This window comes from Aquarana catesbeiana, linkage group LG01 (assembly GCF_042186555.1).
Source record: "Aquarana catesbeiana isolate 2022-GZ linkage group LG01, ASM4218655v1, whole genome shotgun sequence".
NCBI classification, from domain to species: domain Eukaryota; kingdom Metazoa; phylum Chordata; class Amphibia; order Anura; family Ranidae; genus Aquarana; species Aquarana catesbeiana.
Window position 1 is genome coordinate 243,025,797 of NC_133324.1, and position 22,721 is coordinate 243,048,517.

Sequence of the window (22,721 nt, forward strand, 5' to 3'; positions counted from 1 at the left end):
ATTGGCTTAAATATAATCTTTTTTTTTTCCCTTTCCCTAGTGGTGCTAAGTACACTGCGTCATCTGAGTACAACGACCTCCATCTTAACTGACCCATCAAGCCTGCCTGAGCAAGCCAAGCAGGCTGTTAGTAAGAACAGTAATGGTGCTGGTGGTACATAAATGTATACACTCTTAAATAGAGAGAAGAGCTTGTGCTGTTACCTTTCAGTGCTCTGTGAGCTGCATTTCAACACTCCACCTGTGCATCTGTGCTGCTGCAATTGGTAACTGGCCATCCAATGCATCCTTGGCTTTCAGGGACAACCCCTATCTCAGCGGATCTGCAAGGTGTCACTTCTATGAAGGGCAGGAACAGCTAAAGTATTCCTGTTCTTGGAGCATCAACAAGAACCTTAAAATGATTCAGTGAGGGGGAAAAAAACGTTAAAGGGAATACAGTTGTGATGTCATCTTTTGTTTTTTGTTTTTTTCAATGAATCTTTGCAGCTTTTATTTTATGTGTTTTTAAACCTTTTCATTTAGAGGACCTCATAATTGCCTTCTAACAGTTATTAAAGGCATTTTATGTATATCAAAAAGCTAAAAATTGGTCAGTAGAATAATAATTGAGCCATGCTCTCAGTTATTTAACCTTCACATTATTGGACTCAGGTTTCTGCTCTTTTATGTTCCAAAGGAAATTCTGGTGACAGTACTGCATTGAGATCTCATACTAGAAATTGCATACAATATCTCGTACAGTCAGCATTATAAGCCCTCAGTTGTTTGTCACTTGTAACTGAGCATGTGCAGAATTCTCATATTCTACCTTTGCTTATCTGACGCCAGTCTCTAAGCAATGTAGACCTATTTTTTATTTCTCAGAATAAAATGCCATGGCTCTCTGTGCAGAGATATATTAAGCAAGCTAATTTGCAATTTAGTACTGCTGTATTTCGTCGAAAAAAAATTTCAGCTGCTTGGACTTAAGAAAATTGTTTAGAGAATAAAACAGGGTATAGCACATGTCACATTGACGGATGCCCCCGATGAATTCCTTTCACATTTTTAATGTGTCTTGCTGGGGATTTCAATGGAAAAGACTTATTCTCGGTGGATGTAGCTGCAGGATCTGGTAAAACTACCTCCTGTGCTGGGCTTTAAAGGGTTGTATGGTATTTAAGTTACAATTGTGGTAACTGATAGAAATTAATGCTGTATTTTTAGAGTGGGAGAGTACTGGCAAATGCGGCAAAAGTTGAATAATTCCATCCAAAATTTTTAGTGTTGGGCTGGATTCAATCTCTAATGTAGCTTGCTGTACTTTTCTGACTTTGTTGGCTCCTGCAGAGAGATTTGATGCCACAGCCTGGAATGGGTTGGAGAAAAAAGGTCACAACCCCAATCCACAATTACCATTAGAGTAAATCTAGAAATCGGGGATTGGGGGGGGGGGTGACTGCTTTGTGTCCAGAATGGTGGAGGCATCAAACCTGCTCTGGTTGTGTTCCAGAAGCTGAAAAGAACAGCTGAAGTGTTGCATGTGTGTTTATACATCATATCCCAAATAGGTTTGCCGTGTCCTGGGAAGTATTTTTTAAATGTAGGCATTTTTGCAGCAAGTCTTAATGCCGATTTTTATAAAATCTTATTCGGTTTGAGTTTCAGTTCCTACCAAGGTTTTGTAAGTCTTGCATCCTGGTGTGTGCTCATCACAGAATGTTTCATATAAATTTTGTTCAGTGTTCCCTGTAAACTGTACTATATTTTCAGTGAGCATGATTCCTATCAGATGGAAAATCAAAATGCTCATCTGTAATAAAGTTCATTTATGTCTTCAGTGCTCAGACATGTTTTATCTATCCCTTATTTGAGCTTTGCATGATTTATACACATGGGGATAAAATGATCATAATAAGATAATATATATAATGGTCTGACGGTATTTGCTTTTGTTTACTCTGTGCAATATTTGTGCCCAGGATAATTAAAGTATATCAAAACCCAAGAATAAAAATGTAATATTATTTCTTAGATGTAGTGAATGCATGAGTTTTAATTTTTAGGGCCAAGTACATTTTTTTTTTTTTTTTTTTTGAAAGCACAGAACATTACATCATGAACCTACTAGAAATCTTGTAGCTTAAAAGAGAAGTATGGCCAAAGCTTTGTTTTCCCTTCTGGGTCACAGGACTGCCCTTACTTTTGCTCTCATGTTACCCAGAATCAGCTGAAGCTCGCTGTTGGCTGACATCACAGGCGGCTCCAGGCTCTGGAAGGATCCTGACAATTTCAGAATCCATCAGGTGCCTGATCAGCAGCTTGCTTAGCCTCTGTGTGCCACTGAGAGCCTGAGCCAGCCAGTCAGGCCAGCCTCCTCCCCAGCCCAGCACTTCAGTGAGTGCTGGAGGAGCAGAGTAGGGGGAGCAGTGACTGACGGTTCCTTCTATCAGTAAACCAGGAACTGAGTGATCACCAGTCATGTCATTGCTCTGTTCTCAGGGTTAGAGTTAGCGGGGGACAACTGCAGCATCAGATCGATACTGCAGCAGGGAGGTGAGTGTGTATGTTTATTTTATTTTATTTTTTATGTAGTCTCATACTTCTTTCACATTGTTTACAAGGTGATAACATTATCACCTTTCTGTGAACTACACAACCCAACTTCCCTATGTAATGTATGTGACGAGTGGAAGTGTTTGTAGAACACATTAGGAGAGCAGTCTAGGATGATCACGCTGCTCTGCCATTGACACCGTGCAGTTTGAGCATTGTCCTTCTAGGACAGGAAGTGTTTTCCTGGCAGAAATGCAAGGTTAAAATTATGTGGAGGGGGGCCTAAAGAAGGAAAACAAATGCAGCAACCACATCTAAGGACTGGTAAGCTGCAATATATTAGTTTTTGTTGTTGGGTTTCATTAAGCTTCAAGTTACGTAAAGAATTATTTCATGTTCTTTTAGCATCACAAGAAATCGCTTTTATATTACACAGTATACAGAGCCTACCATCCTAGGTGCTATTGGCTTAATGGTGTGTTTTTTTTGTTTTTTTTTTGTCCCCCCCACCGTTTAAGCACAATAAGCAAAGTCAATGTTAATGAAAATGTGATATTTGATATGGGCAAGTGTCCGTATATGTATGTGTGTGTCTACATATAAATATATATGCAAACATATACATATATACACACGTTTTGTATGTTTTTCAATATAAAATCGCATACCTGGTCGAATGAAGGCAGTCTCTCTTAAAATGCAACTATTTCTAAGATGCCCTATTTTCAATTGTAATCTGTTTTAATGGTGGTCTTTATCTGTCACCTGTTGCTGTTTATTATGCCCCCCTCCTCCAAGAACTGAACACAAAAAAAACCCTATCTGCGTATATATCTTAAAAAAATTACTTTGCTGATGGAACTTTTTGATCCATGCATGGGTTCAATGTTTACCAGCAGCACAATAAAGCAATAAACATTTGACCTCAAATGAGTTGGTGTTTTGTTTTTGTTCTTTTGTTTTGTTTTGTTTTTTAAATAAGTTCCATGTATGTGGTCTGCATTATTTAGAAGGTAACACATTGCTCTTCAGTTGAACAAAATGGTAAGATATTCTGTTTTTAAAAACTGAAAAGTAAAGAAAGTTCCAACTCTATGGCATTATGGAAGACATGCATACAAAATTGTCATATGTCAATGCTGTATACACACTATTTAACAGTAGTTGTTTTTTTTCCATAAATTGATCACTACCTAACCTCCCCCTCCCCCCCACAGCATTTGTGTATGTCAGAAAATTATATATAGTGTGTGTGTGTGTGTGTGTGTGTGTGTGTGTCTATATCTTCCCAGCAGCCATATACAAAGATCCCCTCCAATATAATATCTGGCTCTAAAGGGTTGATTATTGTGTTGTATCAGTCATGTGATTAGGTTTTTGGGGTTGTATTCGATATGTGCAAAGAAAGATCACACAAATAAGTATAACAATTTATTAAAAGTAGTGACAGATAAAGAAAATGACAAGAATACTAAAGATGCTGATTCCGCCATAGGTCCCCCCCATTAAATGGCATGGCGCCGTGGATCTGACCAGACACATGTCGGATGGCAGTTCTGAGTGAGACGAAACCTACAAGTTCTAGCTAGGGTATTGCCTTGCAGACTGGCCAAGTCCTTAAAATCACACAAGTCATCCAAAGTAATCAGGAAAACCAGCATATTGGAAGTTGCAAAGCTTCCCTGAGCAGATTAATATTTTTATAGAAAAAGAAACTACATCTGTATGGGGGAGCTTTGTAATGCACAATTACTGCTACTTTCTAAAAATAATGCTGATAACTAAATACAGTATATACCACCAGAAACTGAGCCCCTTCAGAGGAGACCAGGGGTCATGTGTTCCTACCTCCGACATGCCTGAGCCTAGAAAGATCTATAGGAGGAAGGGGCAGGCTGAAGTTTTAACTTTAAGGAAATATACCTTCATGCATTTAGCATCAGCTATCGTATCTACTGTCTCACAGGCAAGCTAACACAGAACAGCATTCAAAGTACAAAAACTTGATAATGGACACAAAAGGGGAAACTATAAAATTTTTGTATTCTGCTGTGCCGCTGAGCACAAAACATAGAATTTTAAATATATAATGAGAAAATATGTCTCCCTGTGATGTTTTACTGTTATTCTAATACACATATTAAAGCGGAGTTCCACCCAAAAGGAGAACTTCTGCCCATTGTACAAGTCACCCCCCCGGTGCTCTTTCACAGGTAATCCTGTTCCCACTTCCGGGAGCCTCAGCCGTGGGTATTGACGTCACCGCCTGGGCTCCCTCCCTCCCCGCCGGGCCAGTAAGAGAGAGGAGCGGGGCCTCACGCATGCGCAGTAGGGTTCCCAGCGTAAAGCCATAAGGCTTCACTACCGGGTTCCCTTACTCGCAATGGAGGCGGCATGCATCTGACAGCTGATGGAAACAGCTGCAGTGCCGACATCGCTGGACCCAAGGACAGGTAGGTGTCCGATTATTAAAAGTCAACAGCTGCAGTATGGCCAGCTGCTAGCTTTTAATTTTTGCAGCGGTGGGGGACCTCCGCTTTAACACAGTAATTTACATTATGCTAACCACAATTAAAATTTACATTTCTAAAACTGATAACATGACACTGAGATTCTATTTATACTTAATTTGCATATTAGTTTGTCTCCAGACTAGAAAACTAAGTTCCCCAGTACACCCAAAAACTCTTGCATATAATTCATAGTGCTTCAGCTAGTCAAACATGGCTCAAAAATTAATAGATTCCCCCATTTATGCTGAACGTCAAGGACAGGAATATCTACTTCTGGCTTATTGTATTCAGACAGTCATGGCTTCCTGAAAACATTGATGTTGCCAAAGATTGCCACCTGTTGGAGACGTATTGATACTTTTTTTTTTTTAATGTCTTTTAAACGTGCGTGCATATTTATCATTTCACTATGTTTTAATAAATGCTACACTTCGGTAGTGGTGCTTTTCTCTCTCTTTTTTTATTTTTCCTGTTTATACACTTTAAAGCAGGGGTGTCCAACCTTTTGACTTTCTTGGGCCACATTGGAATTAGAGGAATTGTCTTGGGCCACACATAAAATACACTAACAATAAGGATAACTGGATAGATAAAAGGGGATTTTGTGAGCCACAATGGTATATTGCCTCAAATGTGGAAATCAGCTAGTTGCCCGCGCAGAACACGTTTCATAGGCCGTGCAATACAATGTATACAAAAGATACGCTGCGCTAAGGTGAAAATATCAATCTGGAGATTATTAATGCATATGAGGTATACTGAAAATACCGCATAGGCGGCTTATCCAGCCACAGCAAGGCACAAAGGATCTAATTAATAAATAAATATATATATATATATATATATATATATATATATATATGTGATTTTAAGGTGCAATGTGTAAATAATATACTAGATGTATACCACTTTTTTCCCCCTAAAATCAGGGGAAAATCGCGGGTGCGTGTTATACGCCGATCCCCTGCGATCCGGAGCTGTCAGATTTTCAAAATCGCCGACTGCGATTTGAAAATGGCGCCGCTGGCCACTTTCGTCTTCACTCGAGCGCCGCCCGAACCTAGCCGAGTGTACTTGGCTAGGTTCGGATAGCTCCGCTCGGGACTACGAGTGGAGCCGAAAGTAAACGAGAGCCGCCGAGGACCGGCTCTGTGTATTTCGGCGCCGGCGGCGCCATTTTCAAATCGCGGTCAGCGATTTTGAAAGACAGGATGGCAGGGATCACAGGATGCAAGGCTGCACTGATGGGCATTTAAATGTAAGTTTTTTTTTCCTTCAACTTCCCTCCTAAAAGTTTTTTTTTTCCCTTAAAATTCCCTCCTAAATTGGGGTGCGTGTTATACGCCGATAAATACGGTAATCTGAAATTTACCGTGTAAAAAATATATAAATATATCGCAGTGATAAGTGCAAAAATACAACCAAGTGCCACACAATGAGTGTGAATATCAAATCCAAGATGTGATATGTGGTTATTAAAGGCCGATTTATGAAAGAAATGCACATAAAGTCCATAAAAACAGTTCATAAAAAAATCCAACATGCATGCATTAATCTTAGTGCTCAGAATTCCATGCTCAAGTGCCATCCAGTGACCCCTCCCCGGGGACAGCCGCTCACCTCAGAGCGTGCGACTCAGCTATGAGACTGAGTCTAAACACGCTTATGAGCCATCCCACGGCTCAGTGATGGAATCCAGATACAGTTTTCAGTAGCAACTACACCGTTAGGAATAAAGGAAAAGAAAAACTGGATAGTGTGATATCGTTTATAAATGTTTATTGGAATAAAAGCTCCCCACGTTAGGGTACTCACATTTGCAAGGTGCGCGAGTGCACCAATCTGATAACGGTCTCCAAAGTTTGCCTGTCAGGAGGGATAAGGTGTGCATCGCATCTCAGTGGAGTGAAAGGCTCCGTCCTGGCCCTTCCCCTACGCATGTTTGACACGGGGTCACGTGTCTTCATCGGGGAATGTCCCACTATCCAGTTTTTCTGTTTCTGTATTCTGTTTGCTTTGTTAGCAGCAGCTTGGCAGTGCATGCCAATGCTGAGCCTATCATCTACTAGGACCCCCAGGTCCTTTTCCATCCTAGATTCCCCCAGAGGTTCTCCCCCCAGTGTATAGATTGCGTTCATATTTTTGCCACCCAAATGCATTATTTTACATTTTTCTACATTAAATCTCATTTGCCATGTAGTTGCCCAACCCATTAATTTATTCAGATCTTTTTGCAAGGTTTCCACATCCTGCGGAGAAGTTATTGCCCTGCTTAGCCTAGTATCCTCCGCAAATACAGGGATTGAACTGTTTACCCCATCCTCCAGGTCATTTATGAACAAAATAAATAGGATTGGTCCCAGCACAGAACCCTGGGGCACCCCACTACCCACCTCTGACTATTCCGAGTATTCCCTATTTATCACCACCCTTTGAACTCTCCCTTGTAGCCAGTTTTCAATCCATGTACTCACCCTATGGTCCATGCCAACGGACCCTTTTTGCACAGTAAAAGTTTATGGGGAACTGTGTCAAATGCTTTTGTAAAATCCAGATACACCATGTCTATGGGCCTTCCTTTAACTAGGTGGCAACTCACCTCCTCATAGAAGGTTAATAGATGGTTTGGCAAGAACGATTCTTCATTAATTTATGCTGATTACTGCTAATGATACCGTTCTCGTTACTAAAATCTTGTATATAGTCTGTTCTCATCCCCTCCAAGAGCTTGCATACTATTGATGTTAGGCTAACTGGTCTGTAATTCCCCAGGGTGGTATTTTGGGCCCTTTTTAAATATTGATGCTACATTGGCTTTTCTCCAATCACCTGGTGCCATTCCAGTCAGTAGACTGTCAGTAAAAATTAGGAACAATGGTCTGGCAATTAACTGAGTTCCCTAAGTACCCTCGGATGCAAGCCCTCTGGTCCCAGTGATTTATTAATGTTAAGTTTCCCAAGTCTAATTTTAATTCTGTCCTCTGTTAACCATGGAGGTGCTTCCTGTGATGTGTCATAAGGATAAACCCTGCAGTTTTGGTTACTGAAGCTCCCCGAATCCCTCGTGAAGACTGAGGAGAAGAATAAATTCAATACCTTTGCCATCTCCCCATCCTTTGTAACCAGATGTCCTTCCTCATTCTTTATGGGGCCAATATGGTCTGTCTTCCCTTTTTTACTGTTTATATACTTAAAGAATTTTTTGGGATTTTTTTCCACTTATGTTTCCTATTTGTGTGATTTATACTGAAGCCAATTGACCTGGGATCGCTGTTTCATAAATTGCCTTGTATTTTCACATCTGTGATCAGGTCTGTATTGTTGTAGATCCAGTAATGCTTTATTTCTAGTTGGTGTGTCTACCATCTGAACAATGAAATTGTCCTGCAAGACATTTAGGAACTGGTGAGCCTTAGACAAATGCGTGGGTCCCTCTGCCCATTCTATGTCTGGATAATTAAAATCCCCCATTGTGATAACACTTCCCATCCTTGCTGCTAATCCAGCTTGTGATAGGCGATCCGTCTCCCCCCTCAGGTTAGGGGGCCGATAGCATACTCCCTGTAATATTTTCCCCTTAACTTCATCCGTTTGGAGCTCTACCCATAAGGATTCCACCTCCTCCCTAGCAGTGTCATCTTGCACATTCACTTGTACATTATTCTTGATATATATATATATATATATATATATATATATATATATATATATATATATATATATATATAGGCATACCTCTCCCCCTTTTTGACCCTCTATCCCTGCGATAAAGGGTATATATTGAATGGTTGCCGGCCAATTATAAGAGCTGTTGAACCAGGTCTCTGAAATTCCCACAAAATCCAAATCCTCCTTGTACAACAGTAGCTCTAGTTCACCCATCTTGTCTGCCAGGCTCCTGGCATTGGTGAACATGCCACGTAGTTTAGACCGGTCGCATACTATCCACTTATTGCGTGTTCTGAGATTGCAACTAGGACTTGTTACTATACTTACCTTGGGTTTATGTGCTTTAGTCAACCTACCACTAATGCCCCCAATACTACCCTCTGGAATATGTTCTGCCCTGACTATCTCGGTGTGACAAAGTATAGAAAAGATCTCCATTTTATTCTTTAGGGTCTCTGCTAAAATATATAATATTTGGGGGTTCTAAGTAATTTTCTAGCAATAAATACTGATTTTAACTTGTAAACAACAAATGTCAGAAATAGGCTTGGTCCAGAAGTGGGTAAAAAAAACATATAATGTTTGGGGGTTCTGAATAATTTCCGAGCAAAAAAAAAAAATGCTGATTTTTACATGTAGGAAAGAAATGTCAGAATTGGCCTGGGGGTCATGCAGTTAAATTGCTTCAAAAAGTATTTTCAAACACACAATTCAGAATGTGTCTTAACTAGGGATGCACCAATACTAGTATCTGTACCGATTACCAAGAATTTGCACGAGTATCGGTACTTGTGCAAATGCTCCGATGCCTAATCCGATACCTGTTGTATCGAACCCGGTGTCCTCAAGCTCAGGAGGGGGGCTGGGAAGCCTCAGATGATGGGTGCGGCAGTAGGGTCAGTTAAAAGCACCGATCTCCCTGTATAGCTTTTCTGACAGCTGCTTCTCCTCCTCTCCCTCCTGCAGCTGTCAGATGCTTCATTGAAAGTTATACAGGGAGATTGGTGCTTTGAACTGCCCCCACCGCCGCACGATCACCCTCGACTGTCCCCGGGTTCTTCTCCCTCTCTCTGGCTCTCCGACTCCCCGTGTCCTCCTCAGGTCCCCGTCCCAGATCTGTCAGGATGGAGAGCGGAGGAAGGAGCCGGTTAATCTGTCATTTACCGGCTCCTTCCTTTTCTGAATGAACAAAGTCAGTGATTTACGATGTTTCAGTTTATGAATGGAAAGAAGCATCTGCCTCCTGTCCATTCATCTTCAGTGCAGCTGAGGCTACAGAGAAAGGGACTGGGGAATCTGTGTCCTTAGTCCCTTTCTCTGTCTCTAAGGAGAGATCCCTGATATCCCCCCCAGCAGGGCTGATTAAAAAAAAAATTGTAATAAATATTTAAAAATGAAATTGTAAAAATAGAAAAAAAACACTAAAAAGAAAGCATTGTAACAAAAAAATATAAAGTGTAAAAAATAATAAAATTGTAAAAAAAAAAATATATATATATATTAAAATCTACTGCCACAGGCCACAGGCCACGCCTCGGTTTCAGCGAGTACTTGGGAAAAAAAAAAGTATTGGTACTTGTACTCGGTCTTAAAGTGGTATCAGTGCAACCCTAGTCTTAACCTTAAGCCTGATACACACCACTCACGGCTCAGATCGGAGCTCATCTGCTGTGCTATTGTGTTCTGACAGGTTGACGGCTCCCCCGCCAGAACACTCTGTTCAGCACTCTGTTATTGGCTGAGGGCGCTGATCGGGAGCCGGTCGGGAGCATGCACATCCGACAGGAGCCTGGTTGCTACACACACAGGCCCAATGTCAGCCAGTTTTTATTGAACCATCCAATGACATCAGACATTCAGCCCGTGTTTACTAGACTTAAGGCTGGCCATGGACTGTTCGAATCTCGTGTGGGCAGGCTGAATGTACCGAGTTGGTCAATCAATTTTGGTAAAACCAGAGTGCTGGATTCACTTGCGATTATTGCAATAATCACTGTCTTCTCCCAGCGGGGAGGGATTCCCCTGTCAGCATGGTTGCAAGAAAGAAATCTGAACCGTCTATGGCCTGCATGAGACATTACTTTAGAGGGGATATCACCCCCCCCCAAAGAGGTCAAGGATCACACCTAAACCTACTGTCGTCTATACATATCATAGCAATAACTAAAGAAATTTGTGAAAGATGTACATAAATACAACAGAATACTTAAAGCGGAGTTCCACCCAAAAGTGGAACTTCCGCTCATTTGTCTCCTCCTCCGGTATCCGCTTCCCACTTCTGGGAGTCCGGGCCGCAGCGAATGAAGTCAGCGGTTTGGCTCCCTCCTTCCCCTGCCCCCGGGCCAGTAGGAGAGCGCAGCGGTGCCTCTCGCATGCACTGCCGGGTTCCCTTAGTGGCAATGGCAGCAGCAGCACCCGACAGCTGATGGAAACATCAGCTGCGGTGCCGACATCGATGGACTCCAGGACAGGTAAGTGTCCTATTATTAAAAGTCAGCAGCTGCAGTATGTGTAGCTGCAAGCTTTTCATTTTTGCAGGGGTAGGCGGATCTCCTCTTTTAACTAGTTGCTCACATGTTTAAGTGAAAACCACAAGTAGATAATCAAATAAAAGTTAATTGGAGACATGAGGGTGTAAAGCTTTATCATACTGTTATGTACTTTACTGTGCACTAACCTTTGTTAAGAAATATTAAATTGGCTAATTCACAAAAGGCCTTTTGGTGAATACTTTTCATATGTATGTTCTATGTTCTATCTTTGTTGCTTTAAATATCTGTAAGAAATTTTTTTTTTTTTTTGCAATAAAAAGTTTAAACAAAAAACAAAAGGCCCATTTGGTAATGCAAATACTGTATGCTATATTTTAGTAATCTTTAGCGCACCTTGTTATACCAATAGGTCGCTGTGGACTAATCACAGCAAGCAGAACCATTTTAAGACTCAGGGCAAACCTCTTATGGGGGCTCCCCCAGCTGATTGAACAGTCCTACTGTACAGTATCCATATATACCACATAATGGCATAAACCGAGAATCACACCTGTACAGAACAAAAGGACATTCTACTGTGCATCATGCATACATAGAGAAAAAAAGCAGATACTGAAAATTATATCCAGCATGTTGCACAAGTAAAGTGGTACTGTATGGTACCCAAACCTACAGTTAATGATATTTACACCCAGCATCCAGAACAAGAAAAATGCTGCTGAAAAATACAACAATATTACCAAAAGTATTGGGACGCCTGCCTTTACATGAACTTTAAATGGCAGTCTTAGTCCGTAGGGTTCAATATTGAGTTGGCCCACCCTTTGCAGCTACAACAGCTTCAACTTTTCTAGGATGGCTGTCCAGAAGATTAGGAGTGTCTATGGGAATGTTTTAGCATTCTTCCATAAGCGCATTTGTGAGGTCAGGCACTGATGTTGGATGAGAAGGCCTGGCTCGCAGTCTCCATTCTAATTTATTCCAAAGGTGTTCTATCGGGTTGAGGTCAGGACTCTGTGCAGGTCAGTCAAGTTCTTCCACCCTAAACTCGCTCATTCGTGTCTTTATGGACCTTGCTTTGTGTACTGGTTCAAATCATTTGGTAGAGGAGGGATTATGGTGTGAGGTTGTTTTTCCAGGGGTTGGGATTGGCCCCTTAGTTCCAGTGAAGGGAACTCTTAAGGCGTCAGCATACCAAGACATTTTGGACAATTTCATGCTCCCAACTTTGTGGGAATAGTTTGAGGATGGCCCCTTCCTGTTCCAACATGACTGCAAACCAGTGCACAAACAAGGTCCATAAAGACATAGGTGAGCAAGTTTGGGGTGGAGGAACATGACTTACCTGCACAGAGTCCTGACCTCAACCCCATAGAACATATTTGGGATGAATTAGATCGGAGACTGTGAGCCAGGCCTTCTCATCCAGATCAGTGTTTGACCTCACAAATGTGTCTCTGGAAGAATGGTCAAACGTTCCCATAGACACACTCCTAAACATTGTGGACAGCCTTCTCAGAAGAGTTGAAGCTGTTATAGCTGTGAAGCATAGGCCAAGTCAATATTGAACCCTACGAACTAAGACTGGGTTGCCATTAAAGTTTGTGTGCATGTAAAAGCAGGTGTCCCAATACTTTTGGTAATATAGTTTATCTATACTTACAGAATGAGGGCATATACTAAGAATTACACTCAGCATTGATGCACAGGAGAAGGGAAGCTTTGCAGCACCAATACATACAGGGGGTATAGAAAAGAATCGCCCTCCTTTTTAAAATAATCACGTTTTGTTGCTTTGCAACCTGAAATAGGGACAGACACAGTTTTTGTTTTATCCAGCTGTATTTCCTCTTCAACTTATAACATCCAAATGGAAGATAGAACCAACATGTCAGAAAAATTTCAAAAACAGAATCCATGAGTTGGAAAAAGGATCACCCCCTTATGTCAGTATTTTGTTGTACCAGCTTTTGCTTTAATTGCAGCCTTTAGTCTGTTGGGATATGTCTCTAATAACTTTGCACATCTAGACTTTGCAGTATTTGCCCAATTGCTCAAGTTCAGCCAAACACATAGATGTGAACCAAATCCATGTTACAAAGGAGGGAAAAGAGCCACCAATGTTTATAGGACAAAGGGTCTACTTTGAGAAGGTGACAAACAACATTGGTCTCCTTTGGGGACCCACATATCTCCAAAAAGTTGCAGCATTTGTACTTCTTTTGTAAACCTTTTCTACTGTCTCTGTGGTGTACTAGCCATCTTCTACTTTTTGCATTGCTTGGGTTTCCCCTAAGTTGTTCACTAGAATGTTTTATGGTGTAAAGTAATGTGTGCAGGACATTTTTTTGCATAAAAAAAAAATAAAAACATGACATAACCATTGACTTATCCAATCTGTTACAAATTAAGAGGCGCACACATGCAATTACATTAACAAGTGGGCAGCTGATCTCTCATCCACAAGGCATTGTTATGTGCAGATTATATATATATATATATATATATATATATATATATATATATATATATACAGGCAGTCCCCGAGTTACGAACGACTCCTACTTACGAATGGCCTCAAACGCCAGCCACTTGTGGTCCTCGCTGGTCCTGGATACCTCCGGACACAACCCATACTGCAGTACTACATGTACCAGAAGAGCCCCAGATAACATAACAAGCACCCGGAACATCCCGCATCCATGCACAGGTGGACGTTACACTTACAAATGCAGTGTTGCGACTTATGAACAACTTCGACTTACGAACAAACCTATAGTCCCTATTGTGTTTGTAACTCGGGGACTTCCTATATATATATATATATATATATATATATATATATATATATACACACACACACACACACAATATCTCACAAAAGTGAGTACACCCCTCACATTTTTGTAAATATTTTATTATATCTTTTCATGTGACAACACTGAAGAAATTATACTTTGCTAGAATGTAAAGTACAGCTTGTATAACAGTGTAAATTTGCTGTCCCCTCAAAATAACTCAACACAAAGCCATTAATGTCTAAACCGCTGGCAACAAAAGTGAGTACACCCCTAAATAAAAATGTCCACATTGGGCCCAAAGTGTCAATATTTTGTGTGGCCGCCATTATTTTCCAGCACTGCCCTAACCCTCTTGGGCATGGAGTTCACCGGAGCTTCACAGGTTTCCACTGGAGTCCTCTTCCACTCCTCCATGACAATATCATGGAGCTGGTGGAGGATGAGGATGCCCCAGTGATGCTCAATAGGGTTTAGGTCTGGAGGCATGCTTGGCCAGTCCATCATCTTTACCTTCAGCTTCTTTAGCAAGGCAGTGGTCATCTTGGAGGTGTATTTGGGGTTGTTATCATGTTGGAATACTGCCCTGCGGCCCAGTCTCCGAAGGGAGGGGATCATGCTCTGCTTCAGTATGTCACAGTACATGTTGGCATTCATGGTTCCCTCAATGAACTGTAGCTCCCCAGTGCTGGCAGCACTCATGCAGCCCCAGACCATGACACTCCCACCACCATGCTTGACTGTAGGCAAGGCACACTTGTCTTTGTACTCCTCACCTGGTTGCCGCCACACACGCTTGACACCATCTGAACCAAATACGTTTATTTTGGTCTCATCAGACCACGGGACATGGTTCCAGTAATCCATGTCCTTAGTCTGCTTGTCTTCAGTAAGCTTTCTTGTGTATCATCTTTAGAAGAGGCTTCTTTCTGGGACGACATCCATGCAGACTAATTTGATGCAGTATGCAGTGTATGGTCTGAGCACTGACAGGCTGACCCCCCCCCCCCTCCACCCCTACAACCTCTGCAGCAATACTGGCAGCACTCATACGTCTATTTCCCAAAGACAACCTCTGGATATGATGCCGAGCACATGCACTCAACTTCTTTGGTCGACCATGGCGAGGCCTGTTCTGAGTGAACCTGTCCTGTTAAACCGCTGTATGGTCTTGGCCACCGTGCTGCAGCTCAGGGTGTTGGCAATCTTCTTATAGCCTAGAACATCTTTATGTAGAGCAACAATTCTTTTTTTCAGATCCTCAGAGAGTTCTTTGCCATGAGGTGCCATGTTGAACTTCCCGTGACCAGTATGAGAGAGTGAGAGCGATAACACCAAATTTAACACACCTGCTCCCATTTACACCTGAGACCTTGTAACACTAATGAGTCACATCACACCGGGGAGGGAAAATGGCTAATTTTCCCCAGTTTGGACATTTTACTCAGGGGTGTACTCACTTTTGTTGCCAGTGGTGTAGACATTAATGGCTGTGTGTTTTGAGGGGACAGCAAATTTACACTGTTATACAAGCTGTGCACTCACTTTACATTGTAGCAAAGTGTCATTTCTTCAGTGTTGTCACATGAAAAGATAGAATAAAATATTTACAAAAATGTGAGGGGTGTACTCCCTTTTGTGAGATACTGTATAATCTCCATGAATTTATGATATATGTACAAATATGATATTACTTTTTACATGAGTTGTATTATTGCTATGCATTTACTATTTTTACCATATTATTAAACATGAATTCACCTAATATACCTCTATTAGTCAACTACCTAATTTAAAGTCCCAAATCCCCTTTTCTTGTTTATCCACTAGATATGGTTACTTGGCATGAAGGGCAGGTGGAAATACTAGTGACTGACCAATGTCATTGGGTAATATAGCATGAAAGAAGGCATGCCATTGTACCCTTGTGTCGAGGCTATTACTAGAATGCAATATTGAAAGCAGTATGCTCTTTGCTTCATAAGCGCTATTTTTTTAATAGGTATGTTCACAAGACTGAATTATTGGCAACAATAATGCATTGCCTGGCCTTTGAGTTTGGGCTAGCAGGTTTAGAAGGGCCAAAGACGAGTCTTGTTTGTCATTTCTGGTAATTTTCAAGGCTAACTTTGCAAGATATAAAAAAAAAAAAAAAGACATTGGAAGCTAGGGTTTGCAACGGGGGAATTTTGCCAATGCCAAAAACTTCCAAAAAAACGTAAAGTGGAAAATAGTCCTTTTTAATGTGAATTTAAGGTCAACACAAATATTTCAGACAGGTTTGGAGGGATGCTGTAAAGCTGCCTTGAACTAATTTTGTTCTAGGGCACTTAGTCATTTCACTTATACTATATATTTAAAAAGATGCTTCAGTCATATTTTGAAAAATCAAATGTAAGCAGCTACAAAAACTATAGCTGTCAATGTTCAACAAATGGACACTAACCTGTCCCAGGATCCAGAGGTGTCCTCACCTGGCTGGTTTCTTCACCGGGCTTCAGCTGCCAGCATCAACATACTAAGTGTGGGCAGCCGGCTGCTCACTGCGCATGTATGAGCCACGCTGCGCCATCTGATTGGTCCTGCAGTTTTCTGAAACCTGTGATATGTCCCAGAAGGCTGCGGGGGGGGGAACGACGACTTCCACTCAGATGGCTGCAGTGGGGGAGCGGGTACTTGTGAAAAGGAGGAGGAAGAGCGGAATTTCCCTATTGGGTGAATAGTGATAGCTCTAAGATACACAACCTGTTAGCCACCTTCCAAACTATATGGTGTTTAGTTCAATACTCTAAAAATCATCACAAAATATAGTTTTGCATATCTGGGGTTTTACAAGTAGTGTTCAATTGCATGAAAAGTACTTGACAAAGACGGCGACCACACAGTACAGTGTGCTTTACAAATGTGCAAATGTGTAATTAAATTAATGGAAATCTAGACAAAAAAAATGCTGGAAAGAGCCTTTGAAAGGATACATGATCGCCTTTCCTCCATTCATGAAGCTTTCTATTCCATTAAAGGCTAAGTTTACCATTGGGGAAAAATAACAACTGTACAAAAATTTTCAGGAAAAAAAATATGCATTTATAATTTTTTCAACAAGGAGCCTATAATAAAGCATTGCACCCGCAAAAACTGGATCATCAATGCAATGTCAGGCTCCTGGTGACAAATCCTACAGCTTTCTGCCTGTACCTCTGTACAGACTGGCATAAAGCTGCAGGGCTTATGAATGATCTACGTCTGTACCCATCAGTGGCTTTGCAGTTCATTGCAAGTGTTTTCTCATTTACAGATTTTTGTGAATTTAATTATGTCTGTGCAGGTGGAGCCCCGTATAGACGCTGATTTTGAAAAGTGACAGTGGGTGTGGGCAGAGAAACCCCCTGCTTACTGTAATGGGGAGCAAGCGCTTAAGGGGTGGGGATTTAATTTGGAGCATGTTACACCAGGGGCGGACAGTTCATTTTTCAACAAGGGACCCTTGTGGAGGCCGAACATAATTCTGCATTCATTCTAGACCTAGGAAGGTCAGTAAATACATAAATATATACAAAACAAACACCTGGTGCTTGGAATAATAGGTATGAAATAGGTCTCAGCTGCCTGTTTTTACCACCCCCGACACCCTACTTGAGCTGTAAAATAATAGCCAGATGGGGATATGTATACAAAGTCGCCAGTTCAGTTCAATGGGGCTGCCATTTACAGATTTTTGTGAACTGTGTCTGTGCGGGTGGAGCCCCGTATAGACGCTGATTTTGAAAAGTGACAGTGGGTGTGGGGAGAGGAACCCCCTGCCTACTGTCATGGGGGGGCAAGCGCTTAAGGGGAGGGTGGGGGTTTAATTTGGAGCATGTTAAACCAGGAGCGGACAGTTCATTTTCAACAAGGGACCCTTTTGAAATCCGTCTGTTTTGATGTTGAATTTTAAAAGCAGCGGCGAGCCTGCTGATCTCACAGGTTTGCTAATGTGACAGAACACTGCTGCTTTAAAAATTCAACATGAAAACAGTGAGACGGATTTCAAAATAGTGTATTTCAATATATAAGCTCAGTTTACTGTTAAAAATAAGTGTGGGTTACCCCAAATTAATGTTGCACTTAGAACTTCTGTGACTGTTAATCAGGAGGCTACCCTCCTCAGTTTATGTTGTATTTCCTTTTGTTGTTTTTGTCTTTTATGCGTCAATTCTAGCCCCTACGTGGGCAATCTAGGTGCCTTTGACATTTTTGTATGTTTAACACCACTTCTGCAATAAAAAATTATTGAAGGAAAAAAAAAAAAGTGAAATGCAAGACTCCGGTGGGTGTAACAAGATGTCCGCTTGCCGTCTTCTCACTGTATCGTTACTGCGGCTGAGTGTGGGGTTTACCAAGATGGCGGCCACGGAACATCACTTCTGTTACAAAATCTGACGGGTCGCCTAATCTGACAAAACACAGGTGCTAACACAGGAAGAACTTAGCCAGGAAGTAGAGTGGCGGGATAGCTCCAGGACATCTCCTACACATAGGAGGAATCGCCCTAATCACCTTTGTTCGCATTAGCAATATCACTCTATGTGCAGACGGGGAGATGGGAAAGATTTCCCTCTTATCTGTTCTGCAATAAGAGAAGTGCTTACTCACTTTTCTTCCACTGTGCCTGCAGGGAGATCAATGTGCCGTTGTTAGAGATTAAATATAGAGAGAGTGAGAGAGGCAGAGAGACAGACATGCAGATACGTACATGCATATGTGTTTGATCTTTGGGGTGCACACCCTAATGCAATAGGCTGCGCACAACTATGCTCCTAGGCAACGCTTTCCCGCCAGAACCTAGTCTCCCAGCTGTACTGATCATCTCTTTAGGTATCTCCTTGTTCTTGCAGTTCTCCACATGTACATCTATCCGAGCCTCTCCAAGCCTGTCAGTTTCCTCACCTTATATGAACAAGAACAATTGCAAAAAATGTGTCTATTTTCTGAATGCATTTATAAGAGCTGTATCCATTATCTGTAGACCACTATCAGCGAACCACTGCCATCTAGTGGCTACTCTGATTTACTTGGCTACAATACAAGTTCACAGCTAACCCTGAAACTATTTTCAGTTTTACTGGTAATGGCGGTGATCAGCGATGTTTAGTGGGACCTCTACATTGCGACGGAAAGCTTGGACACTTTTGACACTTTTTTTGGGACCAGTGACATATATAGTGATCAGTGCTATAAAAAATGCACTGATTGCTGTGTAAATGACACTGGCATGGAAGGGGTTAACACTAGGGGGGCGATCAAGGGCTTAAATGTGTTCCCTGGGAGTTGTTTCTAACTGTGGGGGGAGGGGACTGAATGGAGGAGGAGACCAATCGCTGTTCCTGATCACTAGGAACAGACTCTGTACACTCCTGTACTTCCCTGTCAGAACGGAGATCTGTTTGTTTACATTGATAGATCCCCGTTGTGGCTCTCTGTGGAGTGATCGTGGGTGACCAGCTGACGTTGAGGCCGCCAGCCACACGCATCAACCCCCCCCCGCCATGCAGCGGGCATGCGCCTGCTATAGCTGTTAAAGGAACCGATGCATAACGTCGTTTTGCAAAGAACGATCCGACCTGCTGCAGTATAATGACGGCGGCTGGTCGGCAAGCAGTTAAGGAGGACCAAGAATTTTTTATTTTTTTTTTAATCCAATCATGTTGGGGGGATGTGCAAGAGAGATGAACTAATGCTGCGTACACACGCCCGGACTTTGCGGCATACTTGGTCCGGCGAACCTGAGTCCCTCGGACAATTCGATCGTGTGTGGGCTCCAGCTGACTTTTTTTTTCTCAAAAGTTTGACGGACCTAGAAATGAAACATGTTTCAAATCTGTCCGACGGACTTGAGTCTGGTCAAAAAGTCCGCTCGTCTGTATGCTAGTCCGACGGACAAAAAAGCCACGCTAGGGCAGCTATTGGCTACTGGCTATGAACTTCCTTGTTTTAGTCCGGTCATACGTCATCACTGGTTGATCGTGTGTAGGAAAATCTGTTCATTCAGAAAGTCCGTCGAAAAGTCCGCCGGACAAAGTCTGCCGTAAAGTCCGCTCGTGTGTACGTGGCATTAGGCTAAATTAGACTTGCAGATAACTTGCTGTGCCCCCGAAAAGCAACTTACATTCAGATTGCTTTTCAGATTTCTACTTTAACCCTATAAATGCTGCAACCTTGTGCATTGAACATAGGGCATTTGCAGGGCATCCCCTATGGATATATGGATGAGATTTGTCGTGTGCATAGAGCAATGCACATAAGACCCTTTTCAGACAGAGCAGAATCTGTCCAAGTGGATCCGTCTGCTCAGTGGGGGATCTCTCTGCTGATCTCCTCTGAACAGGCATATGACAGGTCCGTGTCAGCTTTTATATGCAGAGCAGACACAGCCCAACTTTCTCTATGAGGCGCTATGAAGGAAACGGACTGCCTGTTCCATCCAGTTGTCATCCAATCCAAACCACCAGATGGATTGGGAACGGATCCCCATCTGTCTGTTTTTAGTGGATCGGGTGACAGCAGACACGTCCGCTGACATAGAGAACAATGGGTGGTCCGATTGGGTCTGCTGGTGTGAAAGGGGCTTAAAGACAACTAACAGGTAGTTCCAAACAAACAGAAGTGAGAAGGGAAAAGGAAAGGTCTGGGAGCTCATAGAGAACATTACAAGGAGGCAGGAAAACACAGAAATCATTTCATGAAAAGTAGATTACAGGGCCATTAGGCTATCGGATGTGCATGGATTATATTTATTGGATTATATATATATATATATATAAGTCCCCTGTGAATAAAGTTCGTACCTTTTTATTAAAATGTATAATTTGTGTTCATCTTGGGGTTCGGAGTAGGGAAGTACATCTGACTTATTCAGACACAAATTATTTACAACAGTGTAAACTAAAAGTCCGATCATAGAAATACAATGGAGCATTTCTAAACTGACCAGATCCCAGGACCTCCAGGTTGCTAAGCAACACAATGCCGTTTCTAGGCAGCCTGCAATGTTTATCCTGACACACGTGCTTCACCGTGCAGAGGGGTGTGATGGCTGACTGTCCACATACAGGAATAGTGACTCTGCGGTGATAATACCATGACGGGCACCACCGTCTCCGGAGCCCTGACAAGGCAGATGAAAGCCCTGGGTCTGAAATCCTTCCCCTGTGCTCCTGGAAGCTGGGTAATCATTCCTCCCTGTCTAATGTCTGTCCCTTCTCATCTCTATGGGCTGCAATACACCCTGCTGCTATCTACTTCATTGATGTGCCAGTCCTAGTATTAAACTATAAACATACCTCCCAACTTTTTTATATTGGGAATTAGGGACACCTATTAGCAAAAGTATGTAGGCATAGGACACACCCCATTAAAGGAGAATTATAAAAAAAATGATTAGTTAAACTCACAAGGGCTTTTCGTTTACCACTACTATTCCTTTATGTTGGCTTTTGAAATTTACAAATGCAGCAATTTTCGAAATTGGATGAAAGGTTTAGCACTGGGAAACACTTTTTGAAAGCTAAAAAAGTGCATTTTATATACATCTATATAGAGCAGACCAAAATGAGGGACAAATGAGGTAGAAAGAGGGACAGAGGAACTTTTTTTCCAAATCGGGGACAGTCCCTCAAAATCAGGGACAGTTGGGAGCTATGTATTTTGTCCCACCGTTTGATTTACATAGCTCGAAAACCCATCCCTTTTTAGCCTGGTACACACAATGAGATTATCGGATGAATTTATCGGATGAATAATCCGTTTTTTAATGTATGCTAGTCTCATATCGAAAGTGAAGATGTTACTCAACTTCCAAAAATTCTCGTATGACAGAATACAACTTTGGAAGTGATGTAATGTGTTAAATTGTTTTGTAATGTATTCTTTTGTTTCTGAGAATGCGTAGTCTTGCTCTTACAATTTTTTTCAGATGAAAAATGTACTAATTAAACGAAAATCAGACGTTGTGTTCACGTACAGTAAAATTTTATGGCCTGCACCCTCGGTTTTTGTCGTCCAAAATCGGCTGTCGAAAGCACTATACTAACGATCAGATAATTAGCCGATCGTTCATTGTACGAAGTTTTACTTCCGATTTTCTTATCGTGTGTACCGGTCTTAAAGTTGTGCAGCGCGTTCAGTCACAAGTGTCATGTGCGTGTCGCTGCCAGGTCCATACTTTGTATGGGCTTTAATTGAGCACTCACTCTCATTCTAAGATACACGGCTTTCACTTAGCAGGACGGGAGCATATTGTAATATTATTTGCTGATGACGTCATCCTTCTGTTAACCAAACCTCCCTTCCTCATGCTCACAACGTTTTCTCTAAATTTAGTTTGCTCTCCTATTATAAGGTCAACTTCAGTAGTGCCGTGTACACACGACCGGTTTTTCCATCAGAATAAACTCTGACAGTTTTTCCGACGGAATTCCGATGGAGTTCCGCTGAAACGGACTTGCCTACACACGATCACACCAAAGTCCGTTTGTTTAGAACGCGATGACGTACGACAGGACTAGAAAAAGGAAGTTCAATAGCCAGTAGTCAATAGCTGCCCTTGCGTCGTTTTTGGTCCGTCGGAACAGCATACAGACAAACTTTTTCCCGATAGGAACTGATTCCGTCGGAAAGATTTAAAACATGTTCTATTTCTAGGTCCGTCAGAATTTTCGAAAGAAGAAAGTCTG

At 41.9% G+C, this 22,721-nt stretch overlaps 2 protein-coding genes across 3 annotated transcripts in view; both read left to right on the plus strand.

The window, feature by feature from the left end:
* Positions 1–3,468, plus strand: part of MLXIP (MLX interacting protein) — a 121,596-nt gene extending 118,128 nt beyond the window's left edge. For both annotated transcript variants that reach the window (XM_073626849.1, XM_073626858.1), the window contains one exon: positions 41–3,468. In XM_073626849.1, coding sequence (XP_073482950.1) covers positions 41–162 — 122 coding nt within the window. In that variant the 3' untranslated portion in view covers positions 163–3,468. The remainder of the gene's footprint in view (positions 1–40) is intronic.
* A 17,573-nt stretch (positions 3,469–21,041) lies between these two features.
* The window catches only part of LRRC43 (leucine rich repeat containing 43), a 65,180-nt gene continuing 63,500 nt past the window's right edge, over positions 21,042–22,721 (plus strand). The window contains exon 1 of the mRNA XM_073626871.1: positions 21,042–21,214. Coding sequence (XP_073482972.1) covers positions 21,128–21,214 — 87 coding nt within the window. The 5' untranslated portion in view covers positions 21,042–21,127. The remainder of the gene's footprint in view (positions 21,215–22,721) is intronic.